We start from the raw sequence: 16,287 nt of genomic DNA on the forward strand, positions 1-16,287 counted from the left end.
ACATCCTCTTTTACAGATTTATATCACGTCTCTTTACAGCAGATGGGATGGCGCCAGGCCTCTTGTTTACTTTATCAAGTTAATAAAGCCTATTCCCACACCAGAGCAGATAATCTCAAAGCTTCTCACAAGATGTGGGTAATCACTTACTTATCTGCACTGCACTGATACATACACACACACACACACACACACACACACAATTTACAATACCAAATGGTTTATGGTTTATAATTATTTATAACACATGTAGAATATTAATTAATAGTAAAGCAATCCATCAAGGAAAACACACAATTTACTCTCTAGGTGTCACATGGCTGATCGCTGCAATGAACAAAATTCACCCACATAAGACACACATACAGTGCCTTGCAAAAGTATTCAGCCCCCTTGAACTTTTCAACCTTTTGCCACATTTCAGGCTTCAAACATAACGATATGAAATTGTAATTTTTTGTGAAGAATCAATAACAAGTGGGACACAATCGTGAAGTGGAACGAAATTTATTGGATATTTTAAACTTTTTTTAGAAATAAAAAACTAAAAAGTGGGGCGTGCAATATTATTCAGCCCCCTTGCGTTAATACTTTGTAGCGCCACCTTTTGCTGCGATTACAGCTGCAAGTCGCTTGGGGTATGTCTCTATCAGTTTTGCACATCGAGAGACTGAAATTTTTGCCCATTCTTCCTTGCAAAACAGCTCGAGCTCAGTGAGGTTGGATGGAGAGCGTTTGTGAACAGCAGTTTTCAGCTCTTTCCACAGATTCTCGATGGGATTCAGGTCTGGACTTTGACTTGGCCATTCTAACACCTGGATACGTTTATTTGTGAACCATTCCATTGTAGATTTTGCTTTATGTTTTGGATCATTGTCTTGTTGGAAGATAAATCTCCGTCCCAGTCTCAGGTCTTTTGCAGACTGCAACAGGTTTTCTTCCAGAATGGTCCTGTATTTGGCTCCATCCATCTTCCCATCAATTTTAACCATCTTCCCTGTCCCTGCTGAAGAAAAGCAGGCCCAAACCATGATGCTGCCACCACCATGTTTGACAGTGGGGATGGTGTGTTCAGGGTGATGAGCTGTGTTGCTTTTACGCCAAACATAACGTTTTGCATTGTGGCCAAAAAGTTCGATTTTGGTTTCATCTGACCAGAGCACCTTCTTCCACATGTTTGGTGTGTCTCCCAGGTGACTTTTTATAGATATCTTTGAGAAATGGCTTTCTTCTTGCCACTCTTCCATAAAGGCCAGATTTGTGCAGTGTACGACTTATTGTGTCCTATGGACAGAGTCTCCCACCTCAGCTGTAGATCTCTGCAGTTCATTCAGAGTGATCATGGGCCTCTTGGCTGCATCTCTGATCAGTCTTCTCCTTGTTTGAGCTGAAAGTTTAGAGGGACGGCCGGGTCTTGGTAGATTTGCAGTGGTCTGATACTCCTTCCATTTCAATATGATTGCTTGCACAGTGCTCCTTGAGATGTTTAAAGCTTGGGAAATCTTTTTGTATCCAAATCCGGCTTTAAACTTCTCCACAACAGTATCTCGGACCTGCCTGGTGTGTTCCTTGGTCTTCATGATGCTCTCTGCGCTTTAAACAGAACTCTGAGACTATCACAGAGCAGGTGCATTTATACGGAGACTTGATTACACACAGGTGGATTCTATTTATCACCATCAGTCATTTAGGTCAACATTGGATCATTCAGAGATCCTCACTGAACTTCTGGAGTGAGTTTGCTGCACTGAAAGTAAAGGGGCTGAATAATATTGCACGCCCCACTTTTTAGTTTTTTATTTCTAAAAAAAGTTTAAAATATCCAATAAATTTCGTTCTACTTCACGATTGTGTCCCACTTGTTGTTGATTCTTCACAAAAAATTACAATTTCATATCGTTATGTTTGAAGCCTGAAATGTGGCAAAAGGTTGAAAAGTTCAAGGGGGCTGAATACTTTTGCAAGGCACTGTACTTATATACATGACATATAAAACCAGCGCTGAATAGCACTAGTAGAAGACACAAGAATGAATGGAAGGGGGTCTTATTTTTAAGGAAAGCTCAGTTCTTCAAATACATTCTGAGAAATCAGGAAGCTTCTAGAGCAGAGATACATCTGCATATCCTACACAAAGGTCTTTGTCATTGTAGCAAATGACAGCCTGCGATGTAATACTAGCCTTATATTAAATCTGAAGCAATGTGCAAGCAAGATCAAAGCAAATTAGCAAATTGTATGAGACACTTTATTTGATGTTAATGTAATACTGGTTCATGTGACTGATGTAAGTGAAGCAAACTGCTGGTAACATCAATAAGTGCTCAGTTCTTTGTTTCATTTTATCTTTTTACAGAGCCGGGGAAGCCACAGAGACCAGATTTCTATCTGAATAGAGATTTTATTGTCAGCTGCTGGAATGTCAGGAGCACCTAACAAATATACTTTTGAGGTCAGTTTGCATACACTTGAAAATAATGTATGCCATGGTAGCCATGGGATTTTATTTAACTGTTTTTTTATGTTATTGAATAAGTATAGACAAAAAAATATCTTCCCACTTTAAATACAGCACACATTATTCTTAGTTATATGTTCCTTTGCTCATTTTTCCTCTGTTAGCCACTTTTGAAAGCCATGGGCAAGCTTCTGGCACAATGCCATAAGTAAGCTTTTTTCTGGTTTCAATATTTTACCTTCTTGTGGGCAAATAACTCAATCTTTGTAATGTCTGGCATACAGGTGCAGAAATAATTACAAATCATCCATGATATACATGTTCTCTACAAGTGTACATAAACCTACAAATGACTAAATTCACTTTACTAAAATGCATTGGGGTTAAAATGTTTGCATTGTGATGATACCACCACATACTTGCTCTGACCAAATTTCCTTTTACACAGACACTATGTGAAGAGAAAACGATATATAGAAGTAATGTTGCATAACCACACAACCCACAAATTACAATCATATGTACCGAAGCACAGTTCTTATAGCCACATGGACACTTCTGTTCAGCAGATGTGTATAGTGGTATTTACAGATACAGTCCTTTCCCAATTATTGGCACCTCTGCTACAAAGAGTAAAAAGTTTTTTTTTATCAAGACCACAAGGCAGAAATACCCTGGACAGGGTGCCAATCCATTGTATGGCTTCGGCCATCCCCTCTCAAATATAGCCAATCATGTCTGTATAGAGACCCAGCCAGCCAATGACACTAATACTGGCGTGGGTTTACAATATAGACATTATAGATGGTCTGACTGTGTGACAGACACAATTACACTGCATAATTTTAGACAGTTTATAGAAAAACACAATGTATGAATGCCCTTCCAAGTTGCTGACCTAAGCAGATACTTATGCTGCCATATATTCCGCAGACTGTTGCAGTTATTAACACAATGAAGTGGCACCCCTACCTTCAAATGTGCTTGGTCAAATGCCAGCTGACATTGCTCTGCTAGCCATGTCTCAAGTGAAAGTTTTAGTGTGCCATATGTTCCACCATAATCAATCTGGGTGAGATTAAAACTGAGCTGGAGCTCCAGCAGCTTGAAATATCTTTGACTCAAAAACTTTAGTCTTCCAAGAATGCTGACTCTCGATTTATTATCTAAACTGACTATGGACACCACCATTCATAAAACACAATATAATTTACTGACAGGGCTTCTGTTTGTCTGGTTCGTATTTACATTGATTACAGGAATATGCTTGCTGCTTCGCTTCTGTATGCCATATTAGAATTTAAACGTCTGGACTGCCATCGCAGCTTAGGAAGAATACGGAGCTCCCTTGTTATTCAGTCAGTATATCGGTCAGAATAAGGCATCTCAGTAGGCAGCATTTTAAGGCATCTGAGAATTTAGACAGCAGTAAAATGCTGTCTATGTAGAGCTTACCAGGTTTTTAGACAGACCTGCTGTCAATTCTTCATTCACTCACTAATCTATAGGCCATGTATCTCAACATTAAAGGGCGTGATGACAGTGATTTGAAGTTGCTGGGACTTTTCAACACTTTCAAAGTGCTTATATGAGGGAAATGGGCACAGAGGGGGGTGTCCTACTTTTGGAAGGAGCATTTATGTTCAAAGACAAGAGGCCCCTGGCCTATAGTTTAACACACATTGTTTTTACTCCTCTGGGAATTTTAGTAGTCTAATAGCTTCAGGATAATATACTGTACGCAGTGAGTTACATAAAGACATGATTTTAGGGTGTGGGAACTCCACTGGCCTTTAGTTGACCTCAACCCAACGGAACTCCTTTTCAGTATAAAGTGTATACAGTCATATGTAATTAAAACAATATCAAACTTAAAACGTAGAGAGAGGGAGGCAAGAAAAAACTCCAAATATCCTGACCTCATCTTGGTATCTTCTGCCCTCTATAACTAAGTCCTTCATAACCCTGTGCTTTGGCTTTCCGTCGCTTCTCCCTTCCCTTAGAAAAAAGCATGTGCTGCAGCAGCAGACATACTTAACCCCTCCTCATAACCAATGTGCAGACAGCTGCCTCATTCTCCCTCTCTTTCTTGAGTCCTGCTACTTTCCTTTCCACCCCCCCCCCCCCCCCCCCTTTCTCCTCCTTTTAACTTCAGATATAAATCACTCTCTTTAGTTTGAGCAGGTTTGTGTGAGTTAACAGGGACAGAGACCTCAACTCAGCACTGGCTGAGCACTTCCATGCTGTGGGAAGCCACAAGGAACTACACACATTCATTCACATGTTGACTTACACACACACTGAGGAAACCACAGTGCAAACACACCAGAAACTGGCCAGCAGAGCCTAAACAGCAGGATATACTGTCAAAGTTTGGGACAAGAGAAGACAACAAAAAGGCAGAGGAGAAAACACTGAGGAGTGAGTGGAGTATAAGGATCATGGCACGAATCTGGAGCCGGTTAACCTGGGCATTACTGTTCTGTCTGCTGCTGCTGCAGCTGTCTGAAACTCACTCAGGAATTAAACACAGACTCCGAAAAAGAGAACTCAGCCACAAGGTGAGGCTTCATCTAAATATTTTCTGAATCCACTGATGTCAGGACACTGTGAAGGCCACTGTAGTCCTTTCACACCAAACTTGTAAAGCTATGTCTGTATAGACATACTTAGGAGTAATTAGGCGAGGTGCCCACATACTTTTGACCTTAGTGTGTATTAAAAGATATAATTAGAATAATTGTAACTATTGAGCTTAGCATTAAATACACAACCATATGTTTTATAATCTGTTTTAGGGGTCTGTGATGTTTTATTATAAAAGATGTTATAATTGGTTTAGTAGATTTCATGAAGCATGTAGCATCACAATGAAAAAGAAGGGGCTTTGTGATTTTCTGAATGAAAAAAAGCTACCAAGCCTTAGCAATCATCTAAAACATCCTTGTCAGAACAATTGGTTTGCATGTGGAAAGTTCAATAACCACAAAGATTGGTGCACCACACAAGATTTTCGTGTTGAGCCAAGAAACAACCCCAAACAAAAAGATGAAATAATTTAAGACCTTTTGATTTAATACTATTTACAATGTATAGATGAATGTCATTTTTTCTTGCCTAGTTCAATTAGAGTAGACTGAACAGTAAATGTATTAATTCTTCTCCACTTTACTCAGCCATATGACATTCTCTGTGAACTGATGACAAATAGGTACATTTAACATTAAAAAGCAGAGTTGGCATTAAACTAGAGCTGATAATAGCTGACCTACTTTTAGTATTTCTCATTCCTAAAAGAAATTGTTTAGTAGGAGGTAAAAAGCTGAGCTGGGTGCAGGGGGAAAATTGTCAAGTCAGCACTATGTTCTGTGTGGGCCAGACAGTGACCAAGAAACAGTGTGGACAGTGTGCAAATAGAAAATGCATCCTTTTAAAACATGTAATAAGTAAGAAATGCTACATGAAATCAGTATGTGTCCATGATGGTTTCCTGATCCAATTCCCGCCCCACCTAGCATGGGGAGGGTAAACTCCGATATGCAGTCAAATCTAAAGCATCCCAGAAGGCACACACACATCTGGCCTACACCGGCATCATGTGAACAGAATAATGCATATCTGAATGTGTGACATTAAAAGTCTTAGCACAAAATCTCAGTTAAATTAAGCAATGTCAGTTAAGCAATGTCAGTTAAATTGGTAAAAAAAATGGGGGAAACATACTGTGGACTGGAATAAAATTCTGTGCTATGAAGGAGTTAACAGATCTGGTGCAGTCCTGTGCTCCCTACAGAGGGACTTGCACAGTAATCCCAGTCAGCTGAGAAAGAGATCTTTCAGCACATTAAAGTAAAGTAAGCTTACCCAGCTAGCACTTTGTGGCTTCCTGATGTAAGAACAAGGGTTTTCCATGGCATCTTTAACTTACACACTAAAAGGCGGTGTAGGTTTGCTATTTGTTTTTAGATTTATAAGCAAATAATAAGTTCCAAGACAAACAACTTGGACCAACATCTAAGGCAAGACTATTACTTACAATGGTCCAGACAAAGACAAGACCATGACTGGAGAATACAAGACCAAGATCAAGACTGTTTACTAGCTGGCAACAGAAATGCCAAACTAGTGTTTTACTATGATTTTATAGTAAAACCAAGCCTCATGTCCAGACAAACTGATTCAACTTTGTTGGATTGCATTCCTGGGTTTTTGAGCATCCATCAAGACATTTAAATGTAGCTGTTAAAACACTTAAAATACAAGACCATACAATACAAATTCAAGGTTACAATAATACAATGATAGGCTTAAGCCAGTTGTACAGCTGGAGTAATGCCACACAGTCCTTGAAATGTTTTCGTTATACACTAAATGCCACATACAGCAAAGAACAAAAACAAACTTGAGGTTTAAAACTGTGCTTGATGCCCCGCTTTAACCACCATAATTTCCACCCACCTGTTTAGATAAAAAATGGTCCTAAGTGTCATAAGTAGAACTGGTTCTGTTTTTTCCTGAATCTATTCATTCTGAATATGTTAGTCTTACATATCTTTATTTTAATACTTAATTTACATATACTGTATCTTCTGTGACAGGTCACATATCACAGTCCTAATGGGCTTTAGAATTACATGTGCATTAAAATTCCCTACCAAAAGCTTTCTGTAAATGCTACATTTTACACAACATACTTATTAACGTAAAAATGGCTAAAGTATATCTTTACTATATTGGAAGTTAAATCTACTAAACACTGAAGCTGTCGATTTACAAAGCAGCATGAAATATAAAAGCTCACTGGTTTTAAAGTGGCCACATAATTTTGCTAATAATTGCCACTGTGACCTGCAGTCAGATACTGTGTTTATGTCGGGATTGTGAGCATGCAGAGACGAGCAGTAAACAAACCGCAGCCCTCATTAATGAAGTACTTCTTATCTTTAAATTGCTTTGGTACAGGAAGGATTTTAGAAATCGTTTAACCACTATCATGGTTAAACTGGTGGCCAAGCATAAGTGGCCTCATTTAATACACTTTTAATATTTTATAGTCACATAATAAAAAACAGTAGCCATAAAAATCCACTATTACACTAGTCACTTTTAGTAATATTGTGCATGTTTGCTTTCCTAAAGATTAAATCTTTTCCACAAGTCCATAATTAATAGTTATGTATACATAAACGCATTAGAAGGACATGTTTACATTTGTATTAACTACACAAAAGCTAACAAGTAATCCCATATGAGGCAACAAGTCTGCAGTTTGGACTACAATGTAATGGTATTTAAAAGTTTCTATAACTGAACTGTGAATAAAGCCTACATTTGCATTTGGACTTGATTAAAGCTTGTTTCTGGACAAAGCACTACCATCATCAAGCAAGCTGCTGCTCTCTGGGTCTGGCTGTTGATCTGGTGCTGATGACAGTAATTAAGTTGTTTGACAAATGGTTCCATGTAAGGCTGTACATAATCAATCATGACAGACAAAAAGGCAGATCATACAGGGATCTATCAAAACAAAACTTATGCACATGTGTGTATAGCAACTGTAGTGTCAACATGAAAGCTAACTCATATCCAGGACATTTTAGGCAGTTTAGAAATCCCTGCCTGACCTCACTCTGTGATATAAACAATGTATGGTCATCTTATATAATACATTTACAAATATAACTATACATGTTTAAGCAGCAAAACAGTGCTGAGTCTGTCACCATAGTAAAATTGGCATTAGCTGGAAGCCCATGAGTTCAGCATCAGAATAGAAATACCAAGGTTTCACTTTACTCATTAATAGAGGGATGACTTACTTCAAACCTATTACAGACTTTTAATAGCAAGCAACAAGAAGCTTGTATGCTGACACAGTTAGCTGAAAGCTAATTTGCTTACCTCAGATTTAGGAAACATTTTAACTTTAAGGTTCTTCTTATGCTGCAAACAATAAAGTGATAGCAGCTCCCTAGTGGACTTGTAATTTCTGTTTATAGGTTTTATTCTCTCGATAAAAAAGCATGTTTCTTATTTAACTTTTTTACTCTGCACAGCACAAATTGCTCTGTGTTTTTAAGCTCACAATTGCCCCTATTTTTTAAACTAATTCAATGTCATTTTCTTTCAATTCTATATATTTTTATTTATTCATTTTATTGTTGTTGTTCCTTGCACTGCTCACACTGTGCAAGTCATAGTAGATCACATTAGTGGGTGGACGTGTCCCAAAAAGCTGGCTGGTGCATTGCATTGTGGGGGTTGTACTGTAGTTTTAATAAATGACCTCTCATTTGAATCGTATGTGAATTTCTCAGGTTTGCTGAGGTAATTTATATTGTGACAGAAACTAAACTAAAGAAATTATCAGCATCTTTGCATCTTTTGGTTAAAAAAAAGAGACTTTTTTGAAGTAAAAAATTATTAATTTCATTTACAGCTTAAGTGGTTAGACTGGAAATGTATGTTTTTACAATTACAAAGGTTGGTGAGGCTACATAATGGGGCTAAGAATTTTAGAATGTGGAGGTTCAGCTCAACTCTCTCACTGAAAGGTAGATAAAGATGCAACATTATCTGTTTTGTCAGCAAAATTTTTAAGGTATCTTCTGCAAAAACCTTAGATCCAGAAGTTTTTTATAAACATTGAATGATTTACACTTTTAAAAAAGGTTTAAATTAACTAGTTCATGAGATGTGTACTGCATGTTTGGCCTGGTGATTAAAAGATCAGTATTACATTGTATGTACTTTTACAAACAAAGTGGAACTTGATCAGAATTGTGTCAAAAAAGTGTCTAAAAACAGCTCCGGGCTGGTCTGTATACGTTAGTCAATTTATAGGAAAATTTCCATCTTCCACATACTGCTCAGAAACATGACAGATCCTCTTGCCATACAGTTCCAATCGTCTCAAAATGCCATGGTTATAGAGAAAACCAGATATCACAGTAATAAAGTGAGCTATGTCTAGGCCCCCGGACGACGTAATATATGGGTGCCTCCACCTTGAACAGTTTTTGTTCCATTTGGTATCATTGGACCCCATGTCTACGTAGAGTCCAAAAATCATACACACCTTAACAACCCCCAATTATTCCCCCACCTTACAACACCCCTATTGGCAGAAGAAAACCAGAGAGAGGCAGATCTGAATTAGATTTATTTAGATATGCAGAGGTTTGTTGTGACTTTTATTGGCTCTGAGTGTACCAGGGCTGTCAGTAAACACGGAGCAATCATGGAACAGCTGGCATCACCACATCAGATCTTAAAAAGACAAACAGGAAGAACAAGGCCTAGTATGAACTAACACGTGAAAACATACCAATCATTATAACATTTACTAAAGACTGGAAAGGAAAACCATGAAATCTTGGGAAGGTGGTGTGTTCTTGCCTTTAAATGATGTCGTACTCTAACAAAGGTTAAAAACCTCTGTAGTACAGTTTCCTTACACCAAGTCACTGGATAGATAACCTGGGTAACTTAAACAGTGAACGAAGTGAGCCTTTGTGCTAAAGCATCTATGTCCGATTCGAAGTATATTACGTTCTTGTAAATGCCTCAGCACATTATTCCCAATTAGGCAATCTGTCTGCAATTGACTGCAATTTGTGGTTTAGGGCTTGGTCTGCAGCTCAATGTTACAAAAGAGTTTATGCTGTTCTGTGGTGAAGCCTATGCAAAAGAAGCATGTGCATAGGACAATATGAGTTAAACCAAGATCATATCATTAGCATAAAATTACATGAGGGCAGTCAAACTTTTACTCACCAACTTGCATACTGCCATGTTTTGGAGATAAGGGTAAACAAGAAATGGAAAAATTGCCAAACACCACATATAATAAGGTGAGTAACAAAATTAAACCTGGGTCACTGGAACAGAGCAGCACCAGAACTACCTGCTCTACCATGTTGGCCAAAGTCGTTTGTGTACATATAATAAAATGTACAAGGTATGCATGTAACTTTTTAGTAAGTTTCTGCTTTATGCAGAGCTAATAGCACATTTACCTGTCTTGAATTTAACAAATTAGGTCTTTAAAATGTATTAAAAGAGCTTATCAAAAATCTTTGCTTGTTATCCTTTAATAACTCCCACCAAGGAAATTGACCATTTGAATACCACTTATTTACAGAAGTGTGGTTATTATTCATAATCACATAAAGACTGCCACAAAAAAAGTGTGCTAAACATTTGCTTTTAGTTTAACGGCTGCTTGAGTGGAATGTTACTTGCCAAATAAATGTGCCATATTAAATTTGCTGAGTGCAAACCTATTATCAAAGAAATGCATTGAAAGCCTTTCCCCACCCTGCTATAAAATCTAATGAGAAAGTGCAGAAAAGTAATGTTGCCTCTCAAGAATAGAGAAATGCAGAGAAACACATGTATCCACATTTCTAATGGATCCTCACTGCATTTGTACTTTTAGAATGTAGGTTAGCTTACACTTGGCAAGATTTAACAGAGGCTTATTAGGCAGCTTTAAACTGTAGTCAGACTCAGAAAAAGAGGTCACTGAGGACAGAGGAATGGAAGGTGAGTAAGGACAGACTGATGCATAGTGGTTTCGAAAAGACAGTTCTTCCCCAAACTGTACCTCTTCTTGGAAACCTAGCCCAGGCATTCTTCTGGCCCAGAGCAGGGACTCGTGGAATTAGCCCACATTTCTTAACTCATGCACAAAGAGAAAGGAAATGCTTGTAAAAAGCTCCACTGCTTTTCTGTATCAATGGGATAATGTTTCTTAACAGTGGGTCCTTTATGTCTGTGGTATCATCGTAGCAGCATACAGGGACAACACTAATTCTGCCGTGAACTTTAACCTCAGGGGGCTTTCCTGCTTCTCCTCTTAGAAAGAAGGCCAACCTCACTGAACCGAAAGCAGTGAATTTATGAATTTATTTATATAAAAATTTATTTGTTTTACACTAGTACAAAACCCAGTCAGAACTACAGTACAGCATACAGTACATACTCCAGTGCTCGAACCACTTACAAGACTTAGCTATACTGAATTCTACACATTATTATTATTATTATTATTATTATTATTATTATTATTAATAGTGGGAAGTTCTAAACAGAAAGGTGAATACATAAACGAATAATACTCTGTATTATTTTTGGATGCTATTGTGAGGAAAGGTAAATAAAAAGCAGCTGCTTAAAAAGTTCGTGTGGTGCCATCTAGAGGGTGACATCAAACATGGCAAAAAATTTATTTATTTATTAGGATTTTACACACTTTGGTTACACTCATGACAGAAACTGTACGTAGTTACTGGTTACACAAAATTCATTAGTTCACAAGTTCAATGCCAAACACAATCATGGACAATTTTGTATCACCAATTCACCTCACTTGCACGTCTTTGGACTGTGGGAGGAAACCGGAACTCCCGGAGGAAACCCACGTAGACACAGGGAGAACATGCAAACTCCACACCGAAAAGACCCAGAACGCTCCAACTGGGGATGAACCCAGGACCTTCTTGCTGTGAGGCGACACCCACTGAGCCACTGTGCCGTGACAAAAGATCACAAATTGCGTTTTTTTATTGATGTTATAATGAGTAGCATTTATAGGTAAGGCTAACCCTTTAAAGCTCAAAAATAAAAGCCCCGTTTTTAATGTTCTCTTCAAAATCACAAACAATATTAGTTCATTCATGCAGGGGAAAAGCTTCTTTGAGCATTGATAAATATAATTTTTTAATGCAATACTAATATCTAGCAAAAAATAATGTTACATTAGCATTAATGCTAAGAAAGTGATCACTGACGTTGTCAACATTTTACTTTTGTATAACATATATCATAAGGGATCAAACTAGAATAAAAAGCTGAAACTAATAAATCACACGGTGTCCTCTTTTGGTCTACAGTGTTTATAAATTTGTACAAATTAAAGAAGCTACCCAAGTTGGTCTGCAGATTTCAAAATGTGACATCTGTAACCACATAGTCACTCTGTTTTTAATCCACAGCTTCTATTTTTTATTTACAGCTGAGAATCCTGCCAGTGATAGCTCAGTGGTTAAGGTACTGGACTAGTAAACAGAAGGTTGCCGGTTCAAGCCCCGCCACCACCAAGTTACCACTGTTGGGTCCCTGAGCAAGGCCCTTAATCCTCAATTGCTCATTGTGTTCTGCTCATTGCGTGAGTCGCTTTGGATAAAAGCGTCTGCTAAATGCTGAAAATGTAAATTTCTTCTTAGCATGAGGTTGGCAAAAGACCAATGTTTCATGTACATTATGGGCACAAAACACTCACCACCTGTAATCTATTCAAATTACTTACTTGTACAAATTACAAAGAATGAGGAGGCCATGCTACAATGTTAAGTACTTTGTAAACCACCAAATAAATAATCTGAGTTGCAATCTGCATGTTTGACCCATCAGATTGTTCATATTTTTAGAACTTTCTCAATTACCTCAAAAGTACACTAAGAAGGCTGCAATGACGTACATGCTCAGCATATAAAAATCTACATTCTACCCAAAATGATGAAGTCCAGTTACTGCAGACTAATAAATTAATGTTCTCTATGTATTTCTCAGGACTTTGAGTACCCCAGCCCCTCTCAGATCATGCAGCACCAAAAAAACGACAGATGCCCACCTCCACCCCAGATGCTCCCTGATCGGGCTTGTGACGTGCCAGGCTGTCGCTCAGACTCAGAATGTGAAAGACACAAACGCTGCTGTTACAATGGTTGCATCTATGCCTGTCTAGAATCAGTTCAGCCTCCTCCTGGTAAGAACATGCTCTCATTTAAATATTGTACACATACACTATATGGCCAAAAGTATAATAATTGAGTTCAGGTGCTTTAGTCACACAAATTGCTAACGTGTAAAAAAAAAAAAAAGAAATCAATGACAAAATAAACTGTGCTTTAACCTTTGTGGTAACAGTTTGGGGAAGGCTCCTCCCAATTTTATTCCAAAGCCATGGACATTAATATGGAGTTAAATTTCTCTTGTTGATCAGTGTTGGACTGGTTGGTGCAGCCAAAGCCACGGTGGCTTGGAGGAAATGGCTGGCTCTTAGATGGACCAGAGGAAATTCTACAGGGTGAGTAATAACCACTGTAGCATCTAACACACTACCTGTCCTATACTCCGAATAATGCAAAAATCTAGACATTATTCACACCCAAAAGCATGGACATTGTTTTAGAGTTAGCTTACCACCTGTTGCTTTAATAGTAATAATAATTTAGAACATGAATGTGGGAATTCAGTTACATTTAGAACTTTGGTAAGTCATTGCAAACAGGCTAGGACCTAACAAGTCAGGACATTTTGTAAAATGCAATCAAAACAATAATCTGTGACATGGTGTTTGTAGCTGAGGCCTGCAGCACTACCAAGGATGGGGACGAGCCCTTACATTGTCCTACAGGATATGAATGTCACATCATCAACCCTGGGAACCCTGCTGCTGGTATACCTAACCGAGGCCAGTGTATCAAACAACGGGGGAACTCAGGTCAGGCTGCAAACCCATTTCTTCATCCATCTGCCTAATAAATCATCCACATTTACCATCAGATCAATGCAGACTGACAGATGAGCAAACACATACGCTTAGACATGAGTAGAAATAAGGCCTCACACTGGTTTGATTTTACATGGTCAGTATTTATCACTTCTTTAAAGCACACTTCTTTAAAGCACACTTTTATCCACATATCAGTATTGTGGGTTTAATATTAAAATCAGTTAAACTTTTATCCCTCTAGATGGCCGTAGCCTAAGGCACAAGTACTTCAAAGGTTACAAGGATAATTTAGGTTAGTATGACTATGAGTCCAAACATTCAGCATATTAGCCATAGGGAGTTAAAATCAAAGTGTATGCCTGATCAACTCATTTTTATAATTATTATTTGTATTATTATTATATTCTATGCTGTTTATGCTTTTACCAGCAGGAAGTAGCTCGGACAATGCACTGGGTTATGAGAAACATCACAAGCACTTAGGCTAAAGCAGGTAAGTGTTTCTAGTCTTAACAGTCTCAAAATGAATCATATCCATATCGTTAGTGATAAAAACTGAATTTAAGATTTTCTTTATGTAGCAACACAAGTGCTGTAAATCAACTTCTCAGTTTCACTGCAAATACGGTGTAAATCTTGCTTACCCCAGTAAAATTATGTTTTGTTTAATACTGAAACTGTCCAAACTTTACTGATATTCACATGGCTTGCTAAAAAGGTTTCTTAAAAAGCTGGCTTAGGCACGTAACCTTTAAAGTTCTCACAAAAAGTCCTCGTTTCATTTCAGAGACTTATTTATTTTAAATAATGATTTTCATTTAGTTTTATCTGGTCAGTGTTGGTGACACCTAGAAACACCAAAATTAGCTCTGAACAGGACACCAATTCATTACAGGGCATCACACACCCACTTACACACCTACTACTACTGTCTAAAGCAGTCAGTTCAGCTTGTGTATATTTTAGTGTGGTGGGGTAAACCTGTGTACCCACAGGAAACCCACTTGAACACAAGGATAACAGGCAAAACTCCTTACAGCCACTGGGCCACCCTAAATTTAACTATTACTAAATAATAATTTAATTAACTAATATGGACCAATTATTATATTTTTTATTACTATTTTAGAAAAATAAAGGAATCTGGATTAGTATGCAATGCAGCTTTGGCCTACCAAGGCAAAATTGGTTAATAAACTGTCAAAATATTAACTTTAATAGTTTTACAAACTGCCAACTGTAATAAGTGTATTTAATGTTTTCTTAATTGGACCAGAGCTGTCCAATTACAGATACAGAATACACTGTCAGTTGCTTTTTGCACTTTTTTGCCATGCTGCTTAGCTCCATTGAACAGTCGAGATGATTGTATACCAACTCTTTTCAACAAGGCGAGGTGACCAGCGCCAGCGCCCTCTGCTGTTTAAAGTGAATATCGATTCATTTTACATGTCCAATCGATTTGAATCGTGGAATTTTTAAATCGGTTATTAACTGTATTGTGGTGAATCATTACATCCCTAATCGTTATAGAATTTTAACTCTTTTGTTCCTCTTGTCTTTCTATAAATGACCTGTATAGCACTCCATGATCCAGCCAGCAGAAACGGGACTTTATTAGCCAACCAGATCCATAAACACATGGACCACAACTGGATGTTCTTTCTCTGACTTCTATTTTTTGTTGCTTTAATAGGTGCTAAATAACGAAAAACAAAGTTCAACATGTGCTACCTCTTCCAAACACACCACAGTATTGTTAAACAATTCATACTCTATAAGTCAGTCTTTGTCAAATTCAAGGTTGTGATCATTTTTAAGTAAAAATAAACAAGGAACATTTTGTACAAGGAACATGCTTTTGCATCTTTTAATGTTCAATACTGTTTGAAGGACTTAACGCATTGTTGAAAATAAAATATAAAATATGACATGTGGACGTTTAAGTTATGGAACATTTACTATTATTTATAAATTTAATAAAATCTAAAATTTTCATATTTAATTTTGTTAGAGTTGACAAAACATTTTTTGCCATGGAATTGGCCTAAGACTATACCATGGTGCCTGTCCAACCCTCACACACACAGCTTAATAAAGACAGTTTATGCAGTTCTTAATTTGTAGCCTGTGTTAGTAAAGGTAAATAGCATCTTATACATTACGGTTATTACGTTATTTACAGAGTAACATTGGTACTATTACTACAGTGGGCACCACAGAGCAGCATGGGTCAAAGTAACATGGGTTTAGACTGAGTTTTGCACGTTTTTCCCATGTTTGTGTTGCTTCCCTTCTGGCAAGTGGC

General features: G+C 37.7%; 1 protein-coding gene across 4 annotated transcripts; it reads left to right on the plus strand.

Annotated features, from left to right (window-relative positions):
- Positions 1-4,756: 4,756 nt before the first annotated feature.
- Positions 4,757-15,811, plus strand: wfdc1 (WAP four-disulfide core domain 1). 4 transcript variants are annotated; one of them, XM_063004777.1, is made up of 7 exons: positions 4,757-5,019; positions 13,034-13,229; positions 13,467-13,550; positions 13,827-13,967; positions 14,221-14,271; positions 14,409-14,472; positions 15,562-15,811. In XM_063004777.1, the coding sequence occupies exons 1-6, from the start codon at positions 4,900-4,902 to the stop codon at positions 14,465-14,467; spliced, it is 651 nt and encodes a 216-aa protein (XP_062860847.1). In that variant the 5' UTR covers positions 4,757-4,899; the 3' UTR covers positions 14,468-14,472; positions 15,562-15,811. The 4 variants fall into 4 exon arrangements, with proteins under 4 accessions (XP_062860847.1, XP_062860848.1, XP_062860849.1 ...); XM_063004778.1 differs by having other exon boundaries at positions 14,412-14,472; XM_063004779.1 differs by lacking the exon at positions 14,221-14,271.
- Positions 15,812-16,287: the final 476 nt, after the last annotated feature.

Source organism: Trichomycterus rosablanca, chromosome 11, assembly GCF_030014385.1.
Source record: "Trichomycterus rosablanca isolate fTriRos1 chromosome 11, fTriRos1.hap1, whole genome shotgun sequence".
In the NCBI taxonomy this organism is placed as follows: Eukaryota; Metazoa; Chordata; class Actinopteri; order Siluriformes; family Trichomycteridae; genus Trichomycterus; species Trichomycterus rosablanca.

Excerpts from the sequence above, each read along its gene's own strand:
- wfdc1 (XM_063004777.1), top strand. The coding sequence starts at position 4,900 with ATGGCACGAATCTGGAGCCGGTTAACCTGGGCATTACTGTTCTGTCTG. Across the intron at positions 5,020-13,033 it reads AAAGAGAACTCAGCCACAAG|GACTTTGAGTACCCCAGCCC; the intron begins GTGAGGCTTCAT and ends TGTATTTCTCAG. Across the intron at positions 14,272-14,408 it reads AGGTTACAAGGATAATTTAG|CAGGAAGTAGCTCGGACAAT; the intron begins GTTAGTATGACT and ends TGCTTTTACCAG.